Raw genomic sequence first — 23,360 nt, forward strand, 5'->3', positions numbered from 1 at the left:
TCTCATTAGCAGATCTCAAACTGCTTTAAAAAGTAGGAGTATTGTCATTACTGGTCTACAGATAGGAGCAGCAAGGTAATTTGAGGCAAACATCACCCAAAACCAGAGAAAGAGCCAAAGCTTGCCTAGCTTTTCAGCAAAAGGACTCTACTTCTTGTGAAGAGCTTCTTTCTTCATTAAGGGCAACATTTTCCAGACTATATTTTATTTTCAAAACAGAACAAAACTGAATGCAGTAATTAGACACTAACTGAATTCTCTCTGTGGCCTGTTTTGTGACCTGCTGCTGTATAACAGCTACACTCGGGCTCTGCCCTTTCAGACATGAACTCCCTTGGTTGTACATTCCTGTTGCAGCAAATCCAAAGACAGCAGAAAGAATAATCTTTAGAAATTGATTTTGTGCAGTCTTTCTAAAGTGGAAAAAAAATAGCTTTTCCTGTGAAATGCTGTTCAAAGGCCAGCTAGAACCAGGACAGACCCTAGGTAAGAAAACCAATGCCTACACTTTTCCCTTTTCTGTAACTCCTACAGTTGGAGAAGCAACTTCTGCTCCCCTGCTAGAGGGTGTGAATCAGTGCATATAACCCACAACGTCTTCAAGGCCCCAGGAAAGAGATCTGTGGAGCCAACTAAAATGAAAGTGCTCAAGGTGACAGGTTTGATGCAGACAAGATCCATTAAGAATGTGGAGCAAGAGCTGTCTGTTGAGGTGCTGCCCCTTCAAGTTTGAGCATACTGCACAGTGCACAGACAGCTTTTGGCTCTATAGGCAAAATGTCATTCACACCTGATGCCAGTGGAGTAAAATTATATCAAAGAATCATAGAATGGGTTGGGTTGAAAGGGATCTTAAGGGTCATCAAGTTGCAGTCATCCTGCCATGGGAAGGGAAAACCTGTTTGGAGAGCAGCTATCAAAACACGTTCTTCATAAATGGGATCTCATGCTGATCAGCTCCTTCTGGGAGGTTTCTTAAACTACAGCTTATCCTCCACAGCTACATCCTTGCTTTTCCTCCAAAACATCCTAGTTAAAATTCCTCTGTATTTTTGCTTGAATCAATCAATATTATAGGTCATCTCAGCTTCTCCAAAGAGCCAGTGCTCCTCATAGACCCTCATAATTAAGGCTTCTTTGGATCTGAGCCTTCCCCTTGTGAGCTCATTTGTGCAAGATGCTGGCCTGGAAATGGGCTGATGTGAAGGCAGCCTGTATATCTCCTGTTATTGGTTTGCATGAAGAGCTAGGTTCACTGCATCCTCACATTATTTCCTTACAGGAAAGCACCTTAATCTTCATTTTCAAAGATATGGCAAAGCCTTATTTAAAGATTTGTGTCCCTTCTCTTGTCTCTTTAAAACAACCCTAATTTTAAAGCCTGGGAAAGCAGGAAATTATAATTTGTTTTTTTCCAGACCAGACAGAAGATGGAGCAGGTGCTATATAAACTCTTTCGCATTAAGATGACATTGTTTGGAGCAGAGGCTGTTAAATTGTTCTAGACACGGGGATGATTTCAGCACAAGGTTACTGAAATCATAAATTGTGAAAGTTGCTCATTTAGGTGAAGCTGTCTGCCAAAATGTCTCCCCTCGAACCTTCTGAATAAGGAAAATTCTTGAGTGCAATTCATGTGCTGACTGCCAAATAATTTCTGCTCGTAATTTAGCTCAGGGAGTATACGAAGAATGAAACAAACTAACCAATCCCATCAGGTTGCCTGGTTTTGTCACTGAAAAAAACCCTATGATTAATGAAGAACGAGTTTCAAAGAGATTGTATTGTTTTGGCTGAAGGTTTTACATCTCTATGTTCCCTCTTCTCACATTTTCTTCTGTTTGAAAGACCAGCTTCCCTCAGAGACTTCATGGCACTGAGTTTTCCCTGAGGACCAACATGACAAACTGTTCTCTATTAAGTTTCTTCAAAAGCAACCTAAGAAACAATAGAATTTTCCCACTGTAAACTGAGAAAGAGGCTCCTTCTACTTCAAGAAAAATATTTTACTATTCCAGATTGAAAAAGTCTGCAACTGAAAAAAAAAAACCCAAACCCCAAACAGTCAAAGTCTGGGGTAAGGGACAGGCTGCTCTTGGGGGTTAATAACTTTGAATTGTATTGTCATTTTGTATTATTATTTGTTATTAATTTTATTATTCTGTATCATTAATATTGTAATTCTTTATCATTAAATTTTATATTTATTATTAATTTTAGATACAGAGCAAAAAGATTTGTGTGGAAAAATCCTTTGCACACACTGCCAAAGTGAGCAAAAACGCCACAATTTGCAGTGAAGGCTGCTCTGACATGTCTATCCTCTAAACAAATAACCAAACCTATGTATATGGGCTGGAGTGAGTGCTTAAGAAAAACTCTGGAACCCTTTGCCCAACTGTGCCAGAAATTTGGAAAGTAGAATAGAATAGAATAGAATAGAATAGAATAGAATAGAATAGACCAGGTTAGAAGAGACCTCTGAGATCATTGCATCCAACCTATCATCCAACATCATCTAATCAACTAAACCATGCAACCAAGCACCCTATCCAGTCTCCTCCTACACATCTCCAATGATGGCAACTCCACCACCTCCCTGGGCAGTACATTCCAATGGGCAATCACTCTTCCTAACATCCAGTCTAAACCTCCCCTGGCACAGCTTGAGCCTGTGTCCTCTTGTTCTGGTGCTGGTTGCCTGGGAGAGGAGACCAGCCCCCACCTGGCTACAACCTCCCTTCAGGGAGTTGTAGAGAGCAAGAAGGTCTCCCCTGAGCCTCCTCTTCTCCAGGCTAAGCAACCCCAGCTCCTTCAGCCTCTCCTCATAAGGCTTGTGTTCCAACCCCTTCCCCAGCTTTGTTGCCCTTCTCTGGACATGTTCCAGCAACTCAACATCTTTCTTAAACTGAGGGGCCCAGAACTGGACACAGGATTCAAGGTGTGGCCTAACCAGTGCTGAGTACAGGGGGAGAGTGACCTCCCTGCTCCTGCTGACCACACTACTCCTGAAGCAGGCTAGGATGCCATTTGCTTTCTTGGTCACCTGGGCACACTGCAGGCTCATGTTCAGCCTACTATCAACCAGTACCCCCAGGTCCCTCTCTGCCTGGCTGCTCTCCAGCTACTCTGACCCCAGCCTGTAGCACTGCATGGGGTTGTTGTGGCCAATGTGTATAGAAAGCATAGTAAGATTTCAGTAGGATATGCAAAGAAGTCGAAGAAATAAAGACAACTAAGAAAAAAATGTTAGAGAAGACAGAAATATCCCCTCTTGTTATTTGCATCACACCAGAACTGAATATTATTAAGGACAACAGACCCAAACACATCAGCTCACAGTACTTTAAGCTTTATTTTTTTCCTGGCTAACTATAAAAAATTATCTTTCTTATCTATCTATCTAAAATCTCTGCATCAGCACCAGAACTTGCTGTCTTCACATCTATTTTTAATGGCATAAAACGAGACAACAGCTTGGACAGATTTCTTCTGCCTTAGAAAGAAGGAAAGAAAATAGAGATATAAACCACCATGTTGAGAAGAAAATCTATGAGGGCTATAAAGAACTAGGAATATCCTCATATTTAAGAGTTTTGGTGAACGATGAGGAGAAAAAGTTCACTGGAGAAGACTTGCACAAAGAAGTAAAAATATGTAAAACAGATAAATGTTCATAAATGCACAAAAATAAACATAGAAAGGGACTCAGAGGAAGGGAAAGATCTCCAGGAATTTGCCTGAGAAGCAAAAACACATTCTTAAACAATTAAATGACTTGTTTACTTCAGTATTCACCAAGGAGAAGAGGAGACAGGTGCCATTAAGAAAATTGCTTCCCAGGAGATACACAGGCCTGCAGAGACTCACAGTGAGATACAATAAAATATAATACAAATGGGAATCAAAGGCTTGTCAGAACAGATAATCAAGAAATCAGACTGTCAGAAGATGCAACTAAAAGAATCCTCCTGTAATTTTCATGAAAGTGGTTAAATAGATGGGAAAGGGTCTTCCATTCATAGGCTCTGCTAGGCTATGAAATATTTATGCACACATACACATATTTTACTTACAGCACTTTCCAGTGAACAAAAGTAGAAAGAGGCAATGAAAGCAATTTAAATTTATAAACTTCAGGTCATCAATCACAGAATCAGCCAGGTTGGAAAAGACCTCAGAGATCATCAAGTCCAACCTATTACCTAATACCTCGTGACAACTAAACCGTGGCTTCAAGTGCCACATCCAATCCTTTTTTGAACACCCCCAGGGATGGTGACTCCACCACCTCCCTGGGCAGCCCATTCCACTGGCTGGTTACTCTTTCTGTGAAGATATTCAGCTGTTCTTAAGAACAAGTCAACTCACCAAGCATTTTGTCCAAGATGAATGAATTCTATGTATTCAGAGCATAAGAGACAAAACAGCAAAGGAATCCAAAAGATTTGTCCCTAATTTTGCAATTCAGTCAGCTTCAAGACAACAATACAAGCCCAGGGGTCTTTCTCATTATAGCCTGCCTGTAAAACATTGATCAATGTAATAGTTGGTACTAGGCCTGCAAAATCGTGCACAATACCAATACAGCTTTAAAAACCCAATCATTTGCCATCAACTTCCATTGGGAATGATGTGAAATGATGGCACAGGCTTACCTCTCTAGTGAACATCTACAAAAACTGATTGAAAAGTGCATCAGAGACTGGTACACAGCTAGGAGTCACGGCATTGCCAGCTGGAGGAGTCCAAGACATTGATCAAAATCTCTAAGTTTCCCTGAGTAAGCAAATAGTGGAAATGGTCCTTAGATACTGGTAGCATTACATAAAAATTGATGACATTATCATGTTTCTCATGTGACCCCTCTAAATCATAAATGACAGAGTGAATTTTTACTGCACTTTCTAGAAAAGAACTTTTGGTCCTGCAGTCGTACTTTGTGCCCTGAGGAGACAATGAGAGGTGATAGCACTTGGGTGATAAACACAACCACCTTAAAGTAATTTCCTCTTACTCATGCAATTTGCTCTTACTCTGAAGAAGTTTCTCAGCCAGCTCTGATCTCAGAGCTTTTCAAAGTTTGAGGTAAGGCACTGGATTTAACAGTATTTCAAGACTATTTATCCACAACAGAGGCATGGAAAAGCTAAAATATAACTATTTGAACGGTGTCAAGAAGGCTAGTCAGAATTACAGCAATCCAAAGTACAGGCAAAAAAAAAAAACCAGATACAGGTTGAAGAGAAAGAGCAGCATAATCACTGAGATGTTTAAGAACTAACTTGGAAGATCTTAAAAATAATGATCCAGGGATGAATGTATGTGATTCTTAGAATCAACGAGTTTGGAAAAGACCTTAAAGATCATCAAGTCCAACCTGTCACTCAACACCTCATGACTACTAAACCATGGCACCAAGTGCCACGTCCAATCCCCTCTTGAACACCTCCAGGGACGGTGACTCCACCACCTCCCTGGGCAGCCCATTCCAATGGCTAACAACTCTCTCTGTGAAGAACTTTCTCCTCACCTTGAGTTTAAACTTCCCCTGGCACAGCTTGAGACTGTGTCCTCTCATTCTGGTGCTGGCTGCTAGAGAGAAGAGACCAACCCCCACCTGGCTACAACCTCCCTTCACGGAGTTGAAGACAGCAATAAGGTCTCCCCTGAGCTTCCTCTTCTCCAGGCTAAACTCTGACTCAGACTGACTCTGCCAGCATCCAGGAAAGGATGTTTGTGATGAAACTTTAGCATTTCCCATCCAGCTGATTTTGTCCGACTTCCAAATCCTAACAAAAATATTGCATCATGATGTGATGCCTGCAGAGAGCAATGTGGGACTATTAGTACATAAAATGAGATAAAGCTGTGATCTCTACTACCAGAGCCAGCAGAAGTGCCTTTTTACAATGTGACTTCACTGGACACTAGTTCACACTTTGAGGCAGTGATGCTAACCCAGGCCCCTTGGGAAATACCTAGTTCTTGTTCTGATTTTAGTGGAACCTCCTCTAGAATCTGGTATTATAGGACAAAAATACAAACCAAAAAATCCCAACCCCCACTATGAAAATCCACCTACAGAACAATTTCATTTCAGGGAAAGTGATGCATGGAAACAGTAAGGGCTGAGGTTGGTTGCCTAATTGGTGCACCATTATTTTATACATTCTATTTCACCCACCTTTGTTTCTATTTTCTGTCAAAACTCTATGTACTACCTCAGGCCTCATTAGGTGTGAGCAAGAAGGAAAACCCACAATAATGTGAGGAGTTTTGGTGGTGGTCAGCACTGGGATGTGAACGTACCCAGATGTAGTGTCTATGGTTTGGAGGCTGACCACAGCCTGAGGACCAGAGGAAGTTCATTCACACTGAGGCATACAAACATTTCCAAATCCAGATACATTTCCACCAGTCAAGTGCATTTTATTCAATAATAGAATTTAATGGAAGCCCTGCCCCCATTCCAGGGGGTGCTGCCTCAGACAAACACTATGGGAGAGTTTGCTTCAGATCCTTCTTTTTTTTTACCTCATAAGACCTAATCTATTGCCCTTTCCAGTAAAATAAGAAGTTGGTTGCTGGGCTTTACTCTGCTAAACTGCTAACATCTACATCTAACTATTAATTACTCAAGTCTCAGCAGTCATTACTTTAATTCTTAATACCAAATCCTCCCATCAGGAGACTATTCATTATTCTTATCATTATACATGGTTTCTAAGGTGTCCACCCACGTCACAACTGGGTCTGGAAGAGAGAAGCATGTGGTAAGAATTGCTTTGCCTACACAGGACAGGAACATTTCACATAAAATGTGCTACAAACTGGCCAACATGGGTGAGCAAATGGCAAATCCTCTGGGGGAAATGATATGGTGTTGAGCTGCTGAAGTGGATTTCCTCCCACCAGCACAGCTAAGAGTTCTGCCTGAACTGCTTTCCAAGGGTGAGCTGCTTTCAGCCTGCCACGGCTTGAAAGTGAGTGATACTCAAATAACAGCTTTGCTTAATACTACGCTGGCTCTTTCTGGTACAAAACGTGTTCACAGCAGCGAGCTGGTATGTGATTTAACCACTGTTCCTGTGACTTACTGAGTGGTTAATTCAGATAAATATATAAAAATGCAAGAAGGCAAACAGCTCCATCAGGACTTGAGCCAAATGCCAGTAAACTCAACCAAAGATTCCTGTCCATTGCAGAGTATGTAAGGTCGGGTTCCACAATGAAGCAATCAAGTTTAAGTATCCCAAGGGCTAGACTTCTGTTGTCAAAACACAATCAAAAAAGCATATAACATCACGAGGATGTTGTTTATAGACTGACATAAAAGCCACCACACTATGCAGCTGAGATGCCTTAAATAACTATGTAAACTATCTCGAAAAGACGATGGAAACCATGGCAAGATGATTAGTAACGAGGGAGGAGAGAGAATCAGTAATGGCAGATTCCTCACAAATGGCAGAATACATTTTTCTACTTATTTAACAAATTTCACACCACTCTTTGGTTTTACATATCTTCTTAAATGGCTTTATTTCATCCTCTAGATATCATTGTTGGGGAAAAAATATTCATCTCCTCCAGATGAAGAGAGACTCTACTAACTACAGTACCTTTTCTCCTTTAAACAAAAAGTGGGCTCTAGTTCAAGTTTATAAATGTTATTAAAGAGCAAAATTCATAGAATAGAGTCATAGAATCAACAAGGTTGGAAAAGACCTTAAAGATCATCAAGTCCAACCTGTCACCCAACACCTCATGACTACTAGACCACGGCACCAAGTGCCATGTCCAATCCCTTCTTCAACACCTCCAGGGACGGCAACTCCACCACCTCCCTGGGCAGCACATTCCAATGGCTAACAACTCTCTCTGTGAAGAACTTTCTCCTCACCTCCAGCCTAAACTTCCCCTGGCACAGCTTGAGACTGTGTCCTCTCGTTCTGGTGATGGTTGCCTGGGAGAAGAGACCAACCCCCTCCTGGCTACAACCACCCTTCAGGTAGTTGTAGACAGCAATAAGGTCTCCCCTGAGCCTTCTCTTCTCCAGGCTAAACAACCCCAGCTCCCTCAGCCTCTCCTCATAGGACTTGTGCTTGAGTCCTCTGCTCAGCCTTGTTGCCCTTCTCTGGACACATTCAAGTGTCTCAATATCTTTCTTAAATTGAAGGGCCCAGAACTGGACACAGTACTCAAGGTGTGACCTAACCACTACTGAGTACAGGGGCACAATGACTTCCCTGCTCCTGCTGGCCACACTATTGTTTATCACTCTACAATAATTATCATATATCACCTCTGTCAGGTAAGCAGTATTTCCCTCCTTGCTTTGCTTATGTGGACACTGAGGCATGGGAAGTTTCTTTAAGGCTCCAAGGAAGAGGCATAACAGGGCAGAGCGAAATAAAACAGGCATAGCCTTGGTCAAAAAGAGAGATTTCTGCAGCAGAGCCAGTTCCCTGAAGTTTTTTTACCATGACTTTAAATAACAAAACACATTTCCCTTTGACTGCGACCACAGCGAGGGGAGCATGTTCAAGGAAAACCTTATTGCCTTGCAAAATATTATACAATAGGGTATGCACAAATCTGATTAAGTTTTCTTTAATTAACTTCAACCTCTTTCCTGACAGTCGTTTGTATAAAAGAAGGAGACAGGAACATTAGTGAGAGCTCCACAGAGAGTTCTACAGTCATCACTTTGAAAATTCACTCACAGTGAAGTGCAGTCTCAGTTCCTTCTCCTGATATCACTTCTATGGATCTCCAGTACATAGTTTGCACTCATTCCACTCGTGGGATGTCTCTTGAAGTTACTGGGAATGCAGGGGGGTGCCTGCAGTATTTTAGAGACCCTCAGCAGTATAGGCAAGAAGAGCTGAACTCGGGTCCATGATTGCTGTGATCTACTTACCATGCTCCTCTGACTACACCATATATACACCTGGGAGCAAATCTAGATTCTGCTTAGGAGTAGCTGTGCACAATTCCCTCCTTCCCATGCAGAAAATCAGTGGAATAACTGCTGGTGTTCTCACTGATCCCTATAAGCATATTTGGAAGGTCCCATTGACAGAACAAGAGGACACAGTCTCAAGCTGTGCCAGGCAAAATTTAGGCTCGAGGTGAGGAGAAAGTTCTTCACAGAGAGAGTTGTTAGCTGTTGGAATGTGGTGCCCAGGGAGGTGGTGGAGTCACCATCCCTGGAGGTGCTCAAGAGGGTATTGGACATGGCACTTGGTGCTATGGTTTAGTAGTCATGAGGTGTTGGGTGATGGGTTGGATTTGATGATCTTTGAGGTCTTTTCCAACCTTATTGATTCTATGATTCTGTTTCCCAGATAGATATGCTAAATCTGGACTGAGAGCTCAGATGAAGGGGTCAGTATCAATCCCTACCATGTAGCTGTGCTCAGGGAGAAATGGCTCATACATGACTGGAGGAGAATTAGGAGGTCTGAGGAAATGTAGCCATGTGCATTTTATGCTGGGCTTTATTTTAGGGACACAATAGACAACTGTGCAATGTTTCTGCTGGTCCCAGCAAAAAGTTACAGATGGAGGTACACCCTTGAGTACCAATCCAAGATTACCTCTTACTTAGGATCTTGAAGGTCTCTTCCAACCTGGTTTATTCTATGTATTCTATGTATTCAGAGCCAGGTCAAACCAGTGGTCCACAGCATGCACTGGTATGAAATGACCTTAACACTGGTGAAGGAAAGCCTGCAACAAGGTTAAGGGAACCCTAGTCAGTCATGCCTAAGCGTGGAAGCCCTGAACAAGCTAAGCTTTCCTCCCTTGTTTCAGTGAAGGATTTGACTGAGTAAGATCATCCATATTGGACTGAGGAGAAGTAATGTTAGTAAAGCTCACAAAGGAATAAACCAATTTTTGGTGGCTGCAATTCATAAGTATCACAGTATAACCAAGGTTGGAAGAGACCCCAAGGATCATCAAGTCCAACCTGTCCCAACAGACCTCACGACTAGACCATGGCACCAAGTGCCACGTCCAATCTCCCCTTGAACACCTCCAGGGACGGCGACTCCACCACCTCCCTGGGCAGCCCATTCCATTCTGTCTTCCAAAGTCAGGAAAAATAACACTAGGAATACAATATTTTTGTTCCACTTTTTCCCAGCACCTTGCATGAGAGCTCCCTGCTCCATGCATGGAGACCTGCAGAAGTTCTAGCAGCACCTCTGAATTATGAGCTGCAATTATGATGCAGCAGGTGCAACTTAGAGGAGCTTTGCAAAACATCATGCAGGCAAGCTGTAAGCAGTTACCTGCAGATAGATCTGAAAAGCAGCACCATTCAGAGGAAAGCAGGTGGGACCGTACAGAGATGCTCCTACCAGGGAGCATGAGCAGCAAGAACGGAGGTTTTTTCCACTAGATGGCAGCCAGTGCCAGCATCTCGGGTTTGGGTGAACAGCAGGGGAAAAAAAGAGCGACAGGCAGGGAAGCTGAACTGAAGTTAACCTCCCTATACACCTCAGACCATGAAGAAAACGCGGATCTTAGCCAGCTCTCCCTGTGAAAACTGAAACCCAGGAGCCATAGAAAATAGAAGGCAGCAAACCCAGAAGTTTCTACCCCATTTCCCAAGAGGCTATGAGAAGGCTGGGGTGGGGTTGGGGAGGAAGAGAGAGACACACATTAAATCTGTGCAATTAATTAAATCTTTCCTCTACCTCAGGCTTAGTTTCAGTTTTAAATAAGATCCTTTGAGTCTGTCGTTGGCAGGCTCTAGTCCTACAAAGAGCCAAATTGTGCTGCCGCTTCTTATGTGGGGAGTTTACCTCAACAATAGCTCTCATGCAAAAACATTGCAGTCCTGCACTCTGTATGAAATTCAATTTGTGGATGTATGTCCTAAGGATGTGCCCAAACTGGCTTGTCAAACTTATGGGGAGCCTGGAATGAAATCTGGAAAATGCTGCTACAAGCTCCTTTTTCACTTCCCAGCCTGAATCTGACAAGTCTGTAGAACATGGCAAAAATAATTAGAAATGGCTTTAAAATGCAATTTGCTCCAGTAGATTAATGTCACTTTATTTAAAAAGTGATGTCACAGACCTGATTAACTGGCTTCCTTATTAATTAGCCTCAGCAGGGGTGCAGCAAGGGCATGACTGGGTACCAAGTTTAAAACCTGTCTGGCCTTCCTGATGAGACAGAAGATGAGGAACAGGGTAGACAGAGCACAGGCAAAGTCACATTGTCACAGCCTGCTTCCAGAAGGGCTTAGTGAGCAGGAGGGGAGTGAGTTTGTTCATCGGCCCTCACTGCCTAGGCTGCTAATTTGGAGGCACGCCGAGGCGCCAGCAGCACAGACCAAGGGGACATAAAGCTGGTGCCTACTTGCAGAAGAGGACTAATGCATGAAACTAGTTCTTAGAAATGGCAAATGGGTTGTTGTTCTGTGCCAAAGGCTTTTGTCACTCATCATCAACTGGAGTGCAAGAATGCTGCCAGTGGGTTGCAAATGTTGTCATCACCAAAGGACCTGGAACATCAAGTTGAATTGAACTTTGTGGTGTGTCAGTGTGCTTGGTCCTGTCCTCAACTGTCTTCCTTTACACACATTTATCAGAACAATAGTCCTGTGTTAAATGTGAAACGTGATGAAGAGATTGTTACCTTTTGCTCCAAGAGAGCCTCTACTTTCAGCTGATGTATTTCACCATCTGTTACATCATATTCACCTGCTACACCTGTCCTCTCTCTTCATGCATTGCTCTAAGGTACATGCAAAACTCCAAAGGGATGATAAATGCCCATGTGCCAAGGGAATGGCAATGTGCCACTATTTCTACCGCTCACATGCACTATGATTACCTGCAAGCTCAATGCAGCTGTTACTGTACACCATGGTTTGCAGTTCCTTCACACATACCTACAGCCTAAACCACTTTGTAAACTATGCCTTTTCCAACATGAAATGCAGCAATCCTTCCAACCCTCCTCCTGACAGAGGTCGCCTGCTCCACCGCTACACCATACTGTGGGGACACCAATGTCTGACACACCTGAAAGCCTTCTGGCCCCCTTACACCTTTCCCTTGTACTGGACACTTTTTCCTCTGACACATCCAACCTCCAGCTGCCTGAATGCTGCTCAACCAAACATGGAAGCCAGGTGAAACACCCCTGAGTGTGCAGCACTGAGGGGAAGAAGAAGCTGGTTTTCAGAGATAAAGTAGTGCAATAGTAGAAAGACTCCTGGATCACTGTATTGCTAATTTTTAGCAGTTCTAATCCACACTATGCATGATACTTCTATTTTTTTGCACCTTTGTTTTGTCTGGAAAAGAACTATGCTGTCAGTCAAATGCGTTTGCTCTTAGCCTGGTTTACTGCAGAGATGAAGCTTATGTGCTCATGCTGCTCAATACCATTTCAGCCCACAAGTTAATTTCAGCTAGATTGCAGAGAGGTGGAGTTTTAAAAGGAATAAATTCATCCACTCAGTTCCTGGAACACAAAGAAAGAAAAGCAAAAATGAGGACTAGGGTTAAAGCAGGGAAGGAAACAGACTGGAGAATTCAGAAGCATGTCACACTGGGACACCAGAGCTTTGACATGAGTGATGTTGAGAAATCTCCTAATTTCCATGTTACAGCTGTGCATGGAAGCAACTTGACCTCGAGCTCATGACTATTTTTTGTTGTGAGTCAATCACAAGATACAAGCTGCAGGGAAGCAGGCCTCCCAAGCTCCAGGGCTCACAGATTTTAAAACATATATGTCTCTAGCACAGATCTTTTTGCACAGTGTATTTTTTCTCCAGTGATAGACAGAAGCCAAGGAAAGTGATTGCAGCTTTTTTTGTTGTTGTTTTGTTGCTACAGGGTTTTGTGGGTGTTTGTTTTGTTTGCTTGCATGGGGTTATTTTTGTTTGGTTGGTTTTTATGTTGCTGGGTTTGGGTTTTGGTTCTTTCTGTTTATATCTGTGTAAGTGAGCAGTATCAAGTCCTTGAGGAACATCTGCATGTGACTAGTATTTTATGGGGAAAAAACGCTGAAAGAGGTGTTTCTGTCTTGATATTGAATCTACACTTCCTCACTGTTAAACCCACTGGTTATTGTACCAAAGAAACTGGACTGAAAAGAGGGCATGGGGCCTTGAAAATGTAGGTGTTACAATGTCTGATTCCTAGGACTTTTGCCCTTAAAACATCTTCCTGTGTTAAAACAGTGAGGTCCCCTAAGGACTGCCTTGTGGGAGGGATGCTTAGCCACTCTGCAAAGACACAGTGGGAGCTACATACAAAAAGGAGCAGGGAACACTGAGCACACAGCCACGGCCAGGTTCCTGCCTTCTCTCAGGAGCAGGCACCTGGCTCATGGATGCAGAAATGAACAGGACCTTAGGACATGCCCCAGTGTTTTCCTAAGTCAGAGATGCAGATCTCCATAATACAATGGCATGGGTGAGACAGAGTGAATATAAAGTGAAATGGTGGGGCTCAGATTGCATATAGAGAGAAGCTTTCCCCCTGTAAGGACAGTCAGGCAGTGAGACAAGTGAGGCTGTGCTGTTCCCATCCCTGCAATTTTCCTGCATGCAAGTAGACAAAGCTCTGAGTAAACTGCCCTGGGGAGGAGGTTGGACCTTGGAGGAACCTTTCCAGCCTGAGTTATCTGGTGATCCCATGATCACCCTGTGTATAAACCAGGCAGATATTTTTTGAAACTTTGCAGGTTTTGCCAGCTATTGCAAGGATCCAAATAATTTACTACCTGTTTAGCCATAATACATAGAGAAGACAACTTAGTGAAGCAGCATAGCAAATACTGAAATTACATGTTTTATAACCAGTCATGTGTAATGTTCTGCAGATAGGGCAGAGCATAACTATATTGTCCCTTTTTACCTTTCCTGCACAGTGATCAGCAGCATGATAATTAAAATGCACAACCTGGCATTAGCTTCCTGGCTTTTGGCTCTGTGTTTACTGACAACAATTGAAGGAATTTTGCTGTGCAGCTTAAGCATTTCCATTGGTGCTATGGGAATGGCTCTGAAACACCAGGTCTAATCATATCTCTACAGGATATCTTACTGGTATGAGGGCATCCCATTCCTGACCAGTTGGTCCAATCCTTAAAGCATATAGAAAGAGAGAAACCTTTTTAGGGAAAAGCAGGTTGAAAGTTTTGATTAAATTTCACAGAAACATAATAAGCAATAATAGCTGTGGGGTGATGGAGCCACACATAACTTGCAACATCACAAACAAAGGTGACAAAGTGGATTTAGAGAACTGCAATTAATCAAAGGTAAAGAAGGATCCTCTTGACCTAATTGACTCCTATACTAAAAATGCCAGCCTACCTCAGGACCTCCAGGAGCTAGGGGGACCTAAATGAAGAGGCATTATGTTATGTATGCTTATTCCTAGAGCAAGTTAGATTTGGGTTAGACATACAATAGAGTAGAATAGAGTAGAGTAGAGTAGAATAGAATAGACTAGACCAGACCAGGTTGGAAAACACCTTCGAGATCATTGAGTCCAACCTACCATCCAACACTATCTAATCAAATAAACCATGGCACCAAGCACCCCATCCAGTCTCTTCCTAAACACCACCAGTGATGGTGATTCCACCACCTCCCTGGGCAGCCCATTCCAATGGCAAATCACTCTTTCTATGAAGAACTTCTTCCTACCATCCAGCCTAAACCTCCCCTGGTGCAGCTTGAGACCGTGTCCTCTTGTTCTGTCACAGGTTGCTTGGGAGAAGAGGAAGTTCTTCATAATGAGGGTAGTGAAATACTAGAACTGGTTGCCCAGAGATGTGATGGAGGCCCCATCCCCAGAGACATTCAAAGTCAAACCTGATGGGGCCCCGAACAACCCGATCTAGTTGGAGATGTCCCTGCTCACTGCAGGGGGGTTGGACAAGATGGCCTTCAAGGGTCCTTTCCAACCTGATGCATTCTATGGTACATAACTTTTCATGCTACATGCCTTAGATAAAGAAACAGTGTCCCAGTAGGTTTTGAAAAGCTCTGCAGAGCTTACATGGCATGCCTGTCTGTCTGCACTTACCTCACACTCTCTCTTCAGATGAAACTATAAACCTGAAGGCTCCTAGCTTTGGTATAACGGTGAGTGCAGCACACACACTCCTGGTTACAGAGTAGTGGTCTACCTGCCCTCAGGCGAGATGCTAGAGAGAGCGTTTGTACCAAAGGAGTCTGCCAAGAGACCCAGTGCTGAAGGGTGATGCCTCAATTCTGCAGAAATTTAAGGGACTAAACACCCCTGGACAGATCCTCTGACAGTGCTCTGGTGGGTGTCCAACTGCAGCTATCAGTCAGGCACCCACATATCTATATTCTAGCCAAAACCTGGAAAACTGGAGTATGAAATTCATGTAGTGTGACTCTCCAGGGAAGCTGAGCACTTCTGTTTCCAGACTGTGTCATCTTTTGAACAGCGCAGAGCTCAGTGGATGCTGCAGCCGAACGTCAGACGGTTGCAAAGGGCTGTTACAGGAAACCATGCATCACAACAGGCATTATTTTGCAGACTTCTTAATGGCTGAGTTTAAAAATGAAGACATTGAAAGGTTGCTTACCCGTGAGGTATTTTGCTGAGGACATAATATGCCGTGTACGAATGCTGATACACCTGCAAAACGAAATCAAGAAACAAAACAAAACAAACAAACAAACAAACAAAAAAAGAGATTAGTAATTTTCACCTGTGTTAATAGGGCTCTCTGTTGTTTTGTTTTTTTTTCCTGCAAAAATCTAGCATTTCTGTGTAGGGAGCTCTTATAAACTCTTACAAAAAGAAAATCTGTGCCAGAAAGGAACAATACATCAATTCACCTAACGCTGGTGCTCTTTTCATCCTGCACTTTATTACAGTGTTTGGCAAATCGTATACATCCAGATGCTCTGTGTCGTTACCATGACGACCAGGACTTTGATTAAACTGGGGGCACATGGGCTCTGCAAGGGCTAAATATAGAACCATCATTAATGAGGACACCTTGGTCAGCTGGAGGCTGTCTCCATCATTACAACCAGACAAAACAGGGAAATAATGCATATTTTCTTGCTTTGTTCCCACACACATAAAACAGGGAACGGTGCTGGGTGATCTCTGAGTGGGTTTTAAGCCCTCCATCAGTCAGCAAATAATATCTTATTGACTTGGGGCATAAAGCTGACTTCACATTTATTTGACCTGCTAAGTTGCATCTTCTTACCAATTTGCACTCTTTGGGCCTTGGGGAGGAGCTTGCGGAGCTTGCCAGGTCATCACAGAAGGGAGAGTGTATTACTTATTTTTTAAGTAGGAAATAATGATACCAGAGTCAAGGTCAGCAATTTAAGAGCTGGTGATTTTCTGCTACTGAGTGCAACCCCTAACAGTGATCTGTTGCTGCTCAAAGTGAGTAATGCTGAGCAACACATAAGTCATGACATTAGTGCAAAAGGTCTCTCAGATTCACAGACTGCATTGGGCTGGAAGGGACCCTCAAAGGTCATCTTGTCCAACCCCCTGCAACGCCTCCAACTAGATCAGGCTGCCCAGGGCCACATCAAGTCTGATCTTGAACATCTTCCAGGGCTGAAGCCTCAACAACATCCCTGGGTAGCCTGTTCTGGTATTTTATCATTCTCACTGTAAAGAACTTCCTCCTTATATCCAACCTAAATCTACCCTGCTCCAGTTTCAAACCACTGTCCCTTGTTCTATCACTACAAGCCCTTCTAAACAGTCCTTCCCCAGCTTTCCCCTTTCAGACAGTGAAATGCAGCTATAAAGTCTCCCCCAGAGCCTTCTCTTCTGCAGGCTGGAATTCTTTCAGCCTCCCTTCTTAGAAGTGGTGCTCTGGCCCTCTGATCATCTTAGTCTCAATAAGAATTACTTTATTCACATTTATGCAGGCACTCACTCCTTCAATTCTATACTGTTCTTGTATGCTACTAAATAAAAATGTCTCCTAACATTCTGATTGACTTCTGCTTAAATCTTTAAGCCACTTGCTCTCCAGTAGCTCTTATATAGCATCCTGTCCCAGAGGACAGAGGAAGAACTCCTTAAATACTTGCTACAGCAATCAAGCTTTTCTGATCAAAATTATCTTTCCTAGGTACCTCTGCTTTTGCACAGTATTTTTTCTTTCACTTATGCCAAGAAACCATGAAATGTCCTGGATGGTGCTGCCAGCCTCAGAAGTGGCCATCCCAAGCACATCACTAGCGTCACAGACAAGTAAGCATCTGTCCATCACTCTCAAGGGCAAGCCTACACAGTGGCCTTACATCTTTCGGGGGCTCAGTAGAGAGGCAGATAAACACAAGGCACATCACCCTGTAGATACTAAATCAAACTTCTCTGTTGCAATTTTAATCCAAACAGTAAATCCTTTCACTGCTGCATGAATGCCCTGGAAAAAGCTACTGCCAGGGTATAGAGGTTCAAACACTAGATTTTTACCTATGAAATGCAGGGAATGATGCCAGATTGACATGATTCTCTTCTTTCCCTGAACAATTTAGCTCCCTTCATTAGAGGGACATCATCAGGTCACATCCCCAAATCATATCTCCTTTTAGGCATTCAGATACATACAGACTGCTCCAGCAAGGTGTATTCATATCAGGGAAGGTGTAAGCACACAAATGAACACTGCAGGCTAGCATCTGTTCTAGTACAGATGTCATTTTAGATTCACCTGTTTAATGATGCCAGATAAATTCCAATTAACTCATCCACATCCAGCCACAGCAAAAAGCTCCCAAATCTTATAGTGATGATGTGGGAGGCTTGGCTGATGCATGTGGCATTAAGATTTTCTTCCATCTTTGGTGAAGTTCTAAACATTCTAAAATTCCTTAAAGAAAATGCACTTGCAGACTACATTGTTCTACAGAAAGGAAAAATAATAATGCATTGGCAGTAAATAATGAGCAACTTCTGTCTTTAAAGATCCTTGCAGTAGGATGTAGAAAATGATGTAGAGACATAAATTGTGATCTGAGGCAAGGGCTGGTGTTCAAGGTAACGTGCCATGCTGTGTTGTAAGCTATCAGAGGCAAAGGAAGCTAGCCCCTAAAATGATGAACAGATGTCTTCAGGGGAAAATCATGGAATCATAGAATCACCAAGGTTGGAAAAGACCTAAAAGATCATCAAGTCCAACCTGTCACCCAACACCTCATGCCTACTAAACCATGGAACGAAGTGCCACGTCCAATCCCCTCTTGAACACCTCCAGGGACGGTGACTCTACCACCTCCCTGGTCAGCCCGTTCCAATGGCTAACAACAATCTCAGTGAAGAATTTCCTCCTCACCTCGAGCCTAAACTTCCCCTGGCACAGCTTAACACTGTGTCCTCTTGTTCTAGTGCTGGTTGCTTGGGAGAAGAGATCAACCCCCTCCTGGCTACAACCACCCTTCCGGTAGTTGTAGAGAGCACTAAGGTCTCCCCTGAGCCTCCTCTTCTCCAGGCTAAGCAACCCCAGCTCCCTCAGCCTCTCCTCATAGGGCTTGTGCTCAAGCCCTCTCCCCAGCCTCATTGCCCTTGTCTGAACACATTCAAGATTCTCAATGTCCTTCTTAAACTGAGGGTCCCGGAACTGGACACAGCACTCAAGAAATAAAGAAATGTGGCAGGCTGAAGGGAAAAGAAACAGCCAGGGAAGTTTTGAGCTTGACATCTACTGATGTCCCTGCTTGTGGTACAGAGTCTCCACAACCATGATGTGAGAATTTAAAGCTGTCTTAAAGCTGGAGACTGAGGTAAAACATTTTCTCTGCCGGGAGAGCTTAAAAGTGAGGAAAACAAAAGTTGCAGGACTCTCAAAGAACCCCTGTATTTTCTGAACATCATTTCCCATCTTCTTAGGTCTTTGGTCAGACTAGAAAATATCTCACATCAGCTGTGCCTGTAGCATGAGGTTGTCAAAAGCTTGCAGGAGGCAGCATTCATTTACAGGAACAATCCTTTCTCAAATGAAACTTTAAAGCCAGTAGGTTTGCTCATGTAAACAAAAAATACTTGTATGAGCAAAGAGTCCAGGATTAGAGGGGTATTATTACAGCTCTTAAGGACAGGAGTGAATGTAGCTCATCAGTACTAGATTCAGCCTGTTTGCAAAACACACTGCAAGCAACCCTCTTAAGCAGACTGGAATCCGACAGAAAAATCACTTCATGTCTTTCTGAGAAATCAAACAGCTGCTTTCCTCTTACATACACTAACCAAAGGAAGTTATTTTAGCTGTTTGAGAGGATGACTATGTCGGCTTAATATCTCCACTAAGATTTCTGCTGGTGTCAAGCTGAATTATGCTGTTACTCTGCCAGCACAAACCACACAACAGGGAAAAGTGCAGGAAAAATATGAGCATTCTTCTGAAACCCACAGGAAAGCCTCAGAGACTGGACAGTGCTTAAAAGTTAGTATTATTTTCATATAACCTCCCTTTCTGAGGCTTAGCCAACCAAAATAACTGTGTCAACTCTCTGTGCTCCTTTTCTCTATCCAAGGGGTGTGGTAAAAGCCACTGCAGTGATTTGATGCTCTTAGCCCTCATTTTTGGCTGGATCCCAGAAGCACACAGCTCCTCTCAGAGCAGAGAGGGATATTTGAAGGTAGGTGAGTTTTTGGCAACCGTTTTGATTTACAGAACCTGTATGCCAAGTCATCCCAACAATGTAAATTAGAGCAGGTTTGAGACTGCTCTGAAGGGTTCTAGGTAATGCCAAAATTGCATCACAAAAGCTCCCATGTCAGCTGTAAGCCATGAGTGCTGTAAAAGTCACTATACTAAACCCACTGTGCCAGAAACACTCTCCCACTGAGCTTCTCATCCCAGGTCACAGCACAGATCTTGCTTAATTTCAATTCACATTATGCTCTGGAACATGCACATAAACAGTATAAGAGACAGAGCTATCTGTTTCCACTTAAATCCTGGGAAGGCAATTATCTCTCTAAAAATTAAAATAAACAAACAAACACAGGACTGATTATATGGCAACACTTTGTGGTGGAGCCACCAACCTCATTTTATGTAATCAGCAAACCAATCCTGGACCCAACTAGATGACAGCAGAAATGCGAACCGGCACGTATAGCACCAGAGAAGATCATCTGTCTCCTCCCACCCCAAATTCCAAACTAGCAAGTAAATTGTGGTTCCTACAAGCTACAGAAACAAAATGGAAGAAGCAATTCCAGTGCAGAGGTGCTGCACCTTTGCTGCATCTTTACATCACCTCAGAGCAAAATGTGGTGTGAATGTTAGAGCAATATCTCTGTGAAAGCACTTGCTTCACCTCCAAGGATAAATGTCTTAGTCCAGCAGAAGTTACTTAAATAAAAGATACATGCTATTTAGGAATAGAATGGATCCAGACTCATTTATTTATTGTGATTGTTCACATACTTTAAAATAGAATCCATAGCTCTTTTTCTTGCTCTAAATCAGCTGCACAAAAGCATGGCTGAAGTCCAAAAAGACAGGTAAGATCCTGGATAGCATCCTACATCTCACCTGGTCTGTAACACAGACACAAGCTGGACACACAGAACCTTCACCTTTGTGTTACAGCATTGAAATTGTCACCATTATTTTCAATTTGGCACTGCCTGTGCAACTCACAAAGGGTTAGGAAAAGGTTTTAGATGGAGATTAGGGGAGTTTAAGAAGAGTTCATGTTTTTAGCCTAAGTTTTGGCTGGTATGAGAGATTACACTACTTGCTGAGGATTTACTACTAGTTTAGAAAAAACAAAAGGAGGAACTTAGTTTACCCTTCTACCTTCTATGCTGGTTTCTGCCACACTTTGTGGGCTGATACCATGATAGCACCAGCAGTAATCAGCATTTATGGAAATGCTTTGTTCCACCTAAGAAAGTGCAGAATCAGTACAAACAAGAGGCACATGCATACTTTCTTTCAAGGAGATTTACAAGCAAAGAAGGGGGCAAAAATCCCTTAGAAGATAACTTCCTACATCAGCCCAAAACTCTCATCTTCCAACAGGCTGCTGTAGCAAAACAGCTGATTTAGGCTCTTAACACTTAACATATTAAACAGTTTGTGGATCTGAGATCAAACCCAGGTGGACTGGCTGCCATTATCTCCTGATTGTTATTACTTACTTGATAAATAAAACATCATTTGAACCCATTTTCTAAATGATTCCTGGTCTTTTGTGCAGTAGTTCTATGCATATTAAAGAATTATCTAGTAAACTCACAAATATTTCACAAAACTTAGCTTGAAAGGGAACAGATACAGAGTGAAGTCCAAGCTGTATTACAAGGGAATTTGAAAGCCTTAATACAAAATTTGTACTATTTAATTGTCTTCTTTTTCAAGAATCACACATTTCCTCCAAAGAGTCATCCCAGTACCCCTGAATAGAAATGACCACTCTAAATAGCCATTGGAAATAAAGCTGTACAGCAGTTGGCTAAAAACTGAAAGTAGTAGGAATACATTTTAATATAATTAATCACAAACCACTCAGTAGTTATCTGGGTGAAAGGGATTGCTTTTTATTCTGTAACAACAAAGTATATCTCCAAGTACTAGATCCCCTCAGGATTCTTAACAGACCCAAATGATCTTTATAATCTATTCTGTCATATTCTCCACAGTAAGGCAGTAAAAATACAGCACAAGAGGCCAGTGGAACAGGAACTGCCAGATCCATTATAAGGGTTTCCCATGAAGAGTCTCTGAAAAGCTGTTTGCTCATTTTCCTGCTTGTGCCATGAGCAGACAAATCCCCAAATGCACATACAAATGTCAGATCAATTGAATAATCCCAAACATTTGATATAATTACATATTCCACCTTTCAAAATGATCCCTGCACCCTTGAATGGTAACTCCTGCTGTGATGCAAAATATTCAGGCAATAGATGTTTTGTCATTTGGCCTTTAATATCTGTGATATTTAACCAGGCTTTGAAGTTGACAAATTAAGAGGGAAAAGAGAATGAAGCAGAATGCAGGAAGGCTACTGCTCTGCATTGGCAAACAGCTCAGGTAGCTGGTACCCTGTTATCTAAGAATGGCATGAAAGGGAGGGAAAAACAAGTTCACAAGGAAAATCACAGGCAAATGTCAGCCAGATGTGTTTTCTTCTACTACATGCACACACTGTGTGCAGTAAAGGATGGCCCAAGTCACTACCATGCCATCATGCTCATTCTTCTATGGACTGGTCAGTCACCAGCAAGGAAATATTGTGTTAACTGTGTCATTTGTACAAATTTTCCAGTAGAGAAAAGGGTAATTATCTGACTAAAAACCAACTCACTGCCATTCTTCTTCATGCATTCCACAGAGAATTAAAGCAGGTCACTGTCCCTGTTTGCAGAATTTTCTGCACTTTTTATGAAAGTCAACATCAAAGACTAAATGTTCACTTAATGACTGAACATAATTTGCTTTGATCAGCATTCTTTATAATACCATTCATTTTGCTGGAGCTGTACAGCCTGAAAACTGATGAATGAGTTGAACCTTCCTGTTCTTTTGAGAAGAAATCCTTCTTTTCCCATTAAACATTGAACTGGCTCTCCAAAGGGATGAGTAACTCATTCCTCTAACTGCCCACCAACTCCTTGGTAATGTTTTGTTCATCCTTCTCCCATGTATTAGTGATTTAGACCACAAGGGCTTACCTCTGGGTGAGGCATGGCTCCTGGGCCGATAGCTAACAGCCTTTTTGTCTTTTTCTATCAGTGGAGACAGACTGGTCAGCAGTATTCTCCCCAGCCCAACTATTTCAGTCAAATATTACCACCATTTCATTGCTAATAGATGCATCACGATAACCAGCCTGGAATTAGATTATCTGAAATCATGCTATCTATTCCTTTCGTGCCACTGCAATAAACAAACAAAACAAACCAACAACAAAACCCCACCAAAATCCATACTGGTATTTTGGACCCTACACTCAGTGCAGCTCAATTGCTTGCAAGAACCAAACAAATCAATAAAGACACATAATTTGAGGTCTTTTCAACATTCTCACCTTTGAAATTCATTGTGATACTGACCTATTTTGTTTCCTTCTGTCACAGCAAGTTACCTTTTTTTTTGTCTCTGCATTGAATTATCCCTTTATACTTCATCATTTCCTAAGTAATGTACCTCTAATATAGTCTCATGCCGTGTGCCAACCTGTTTCTGCAGCTCTCCAAGGAATATTGCTCTTCTGCTTCTAATAAATTAGGAAAACCATAATGAAATCACACTATCAATGAGCATTTCCTGTGCATTGGTTCAGCTGGCAGCCAAACAACTCACAGCTGTGATCAAACACCTGATTTGGGATG

General features: G+C 42.5%; 1 protein-coding gene across 2 annotated transcripts in view; it reads right to left on the reverse strand.

Annotated features, from left to right (window-relative positions):
• The window catches only part of DPP6 (dipeptidyl peptidase like 6), a 385,855-nt gene that overhangs the window by 96,461 nt on the left and 266,034 nt on the right, over nucleotides 1-23,360 (reverse strand). For both annotated transcript variants that reach the window (XM_054171251.1, XM_054171252.1), the window contains exon 6: nucleotides 15,610-15,662. In XM_054171251.1, coding sequence (XP_054027226.1) covers nucleotides 15,610-15,662 — 53 coding nt within the window. The remainder of the gene's footprint in view (nucleotides 1-15,609; nucleotides 15,663-23,360) is intronic.

Source organism: Dryobates pubescens, chromosome 21 (genome assembly GCF_014839835.1).
Source record: "Dryobates pubescens isolate bDryPub1 chromosome 21, bDryPub1.pri, whole genome shotgun sequence".
NCBI lineage: Eukaryota > Metazoa > Chordata > Aves > Piciformes > Picidae > Dryobates > Dryobates pubescens.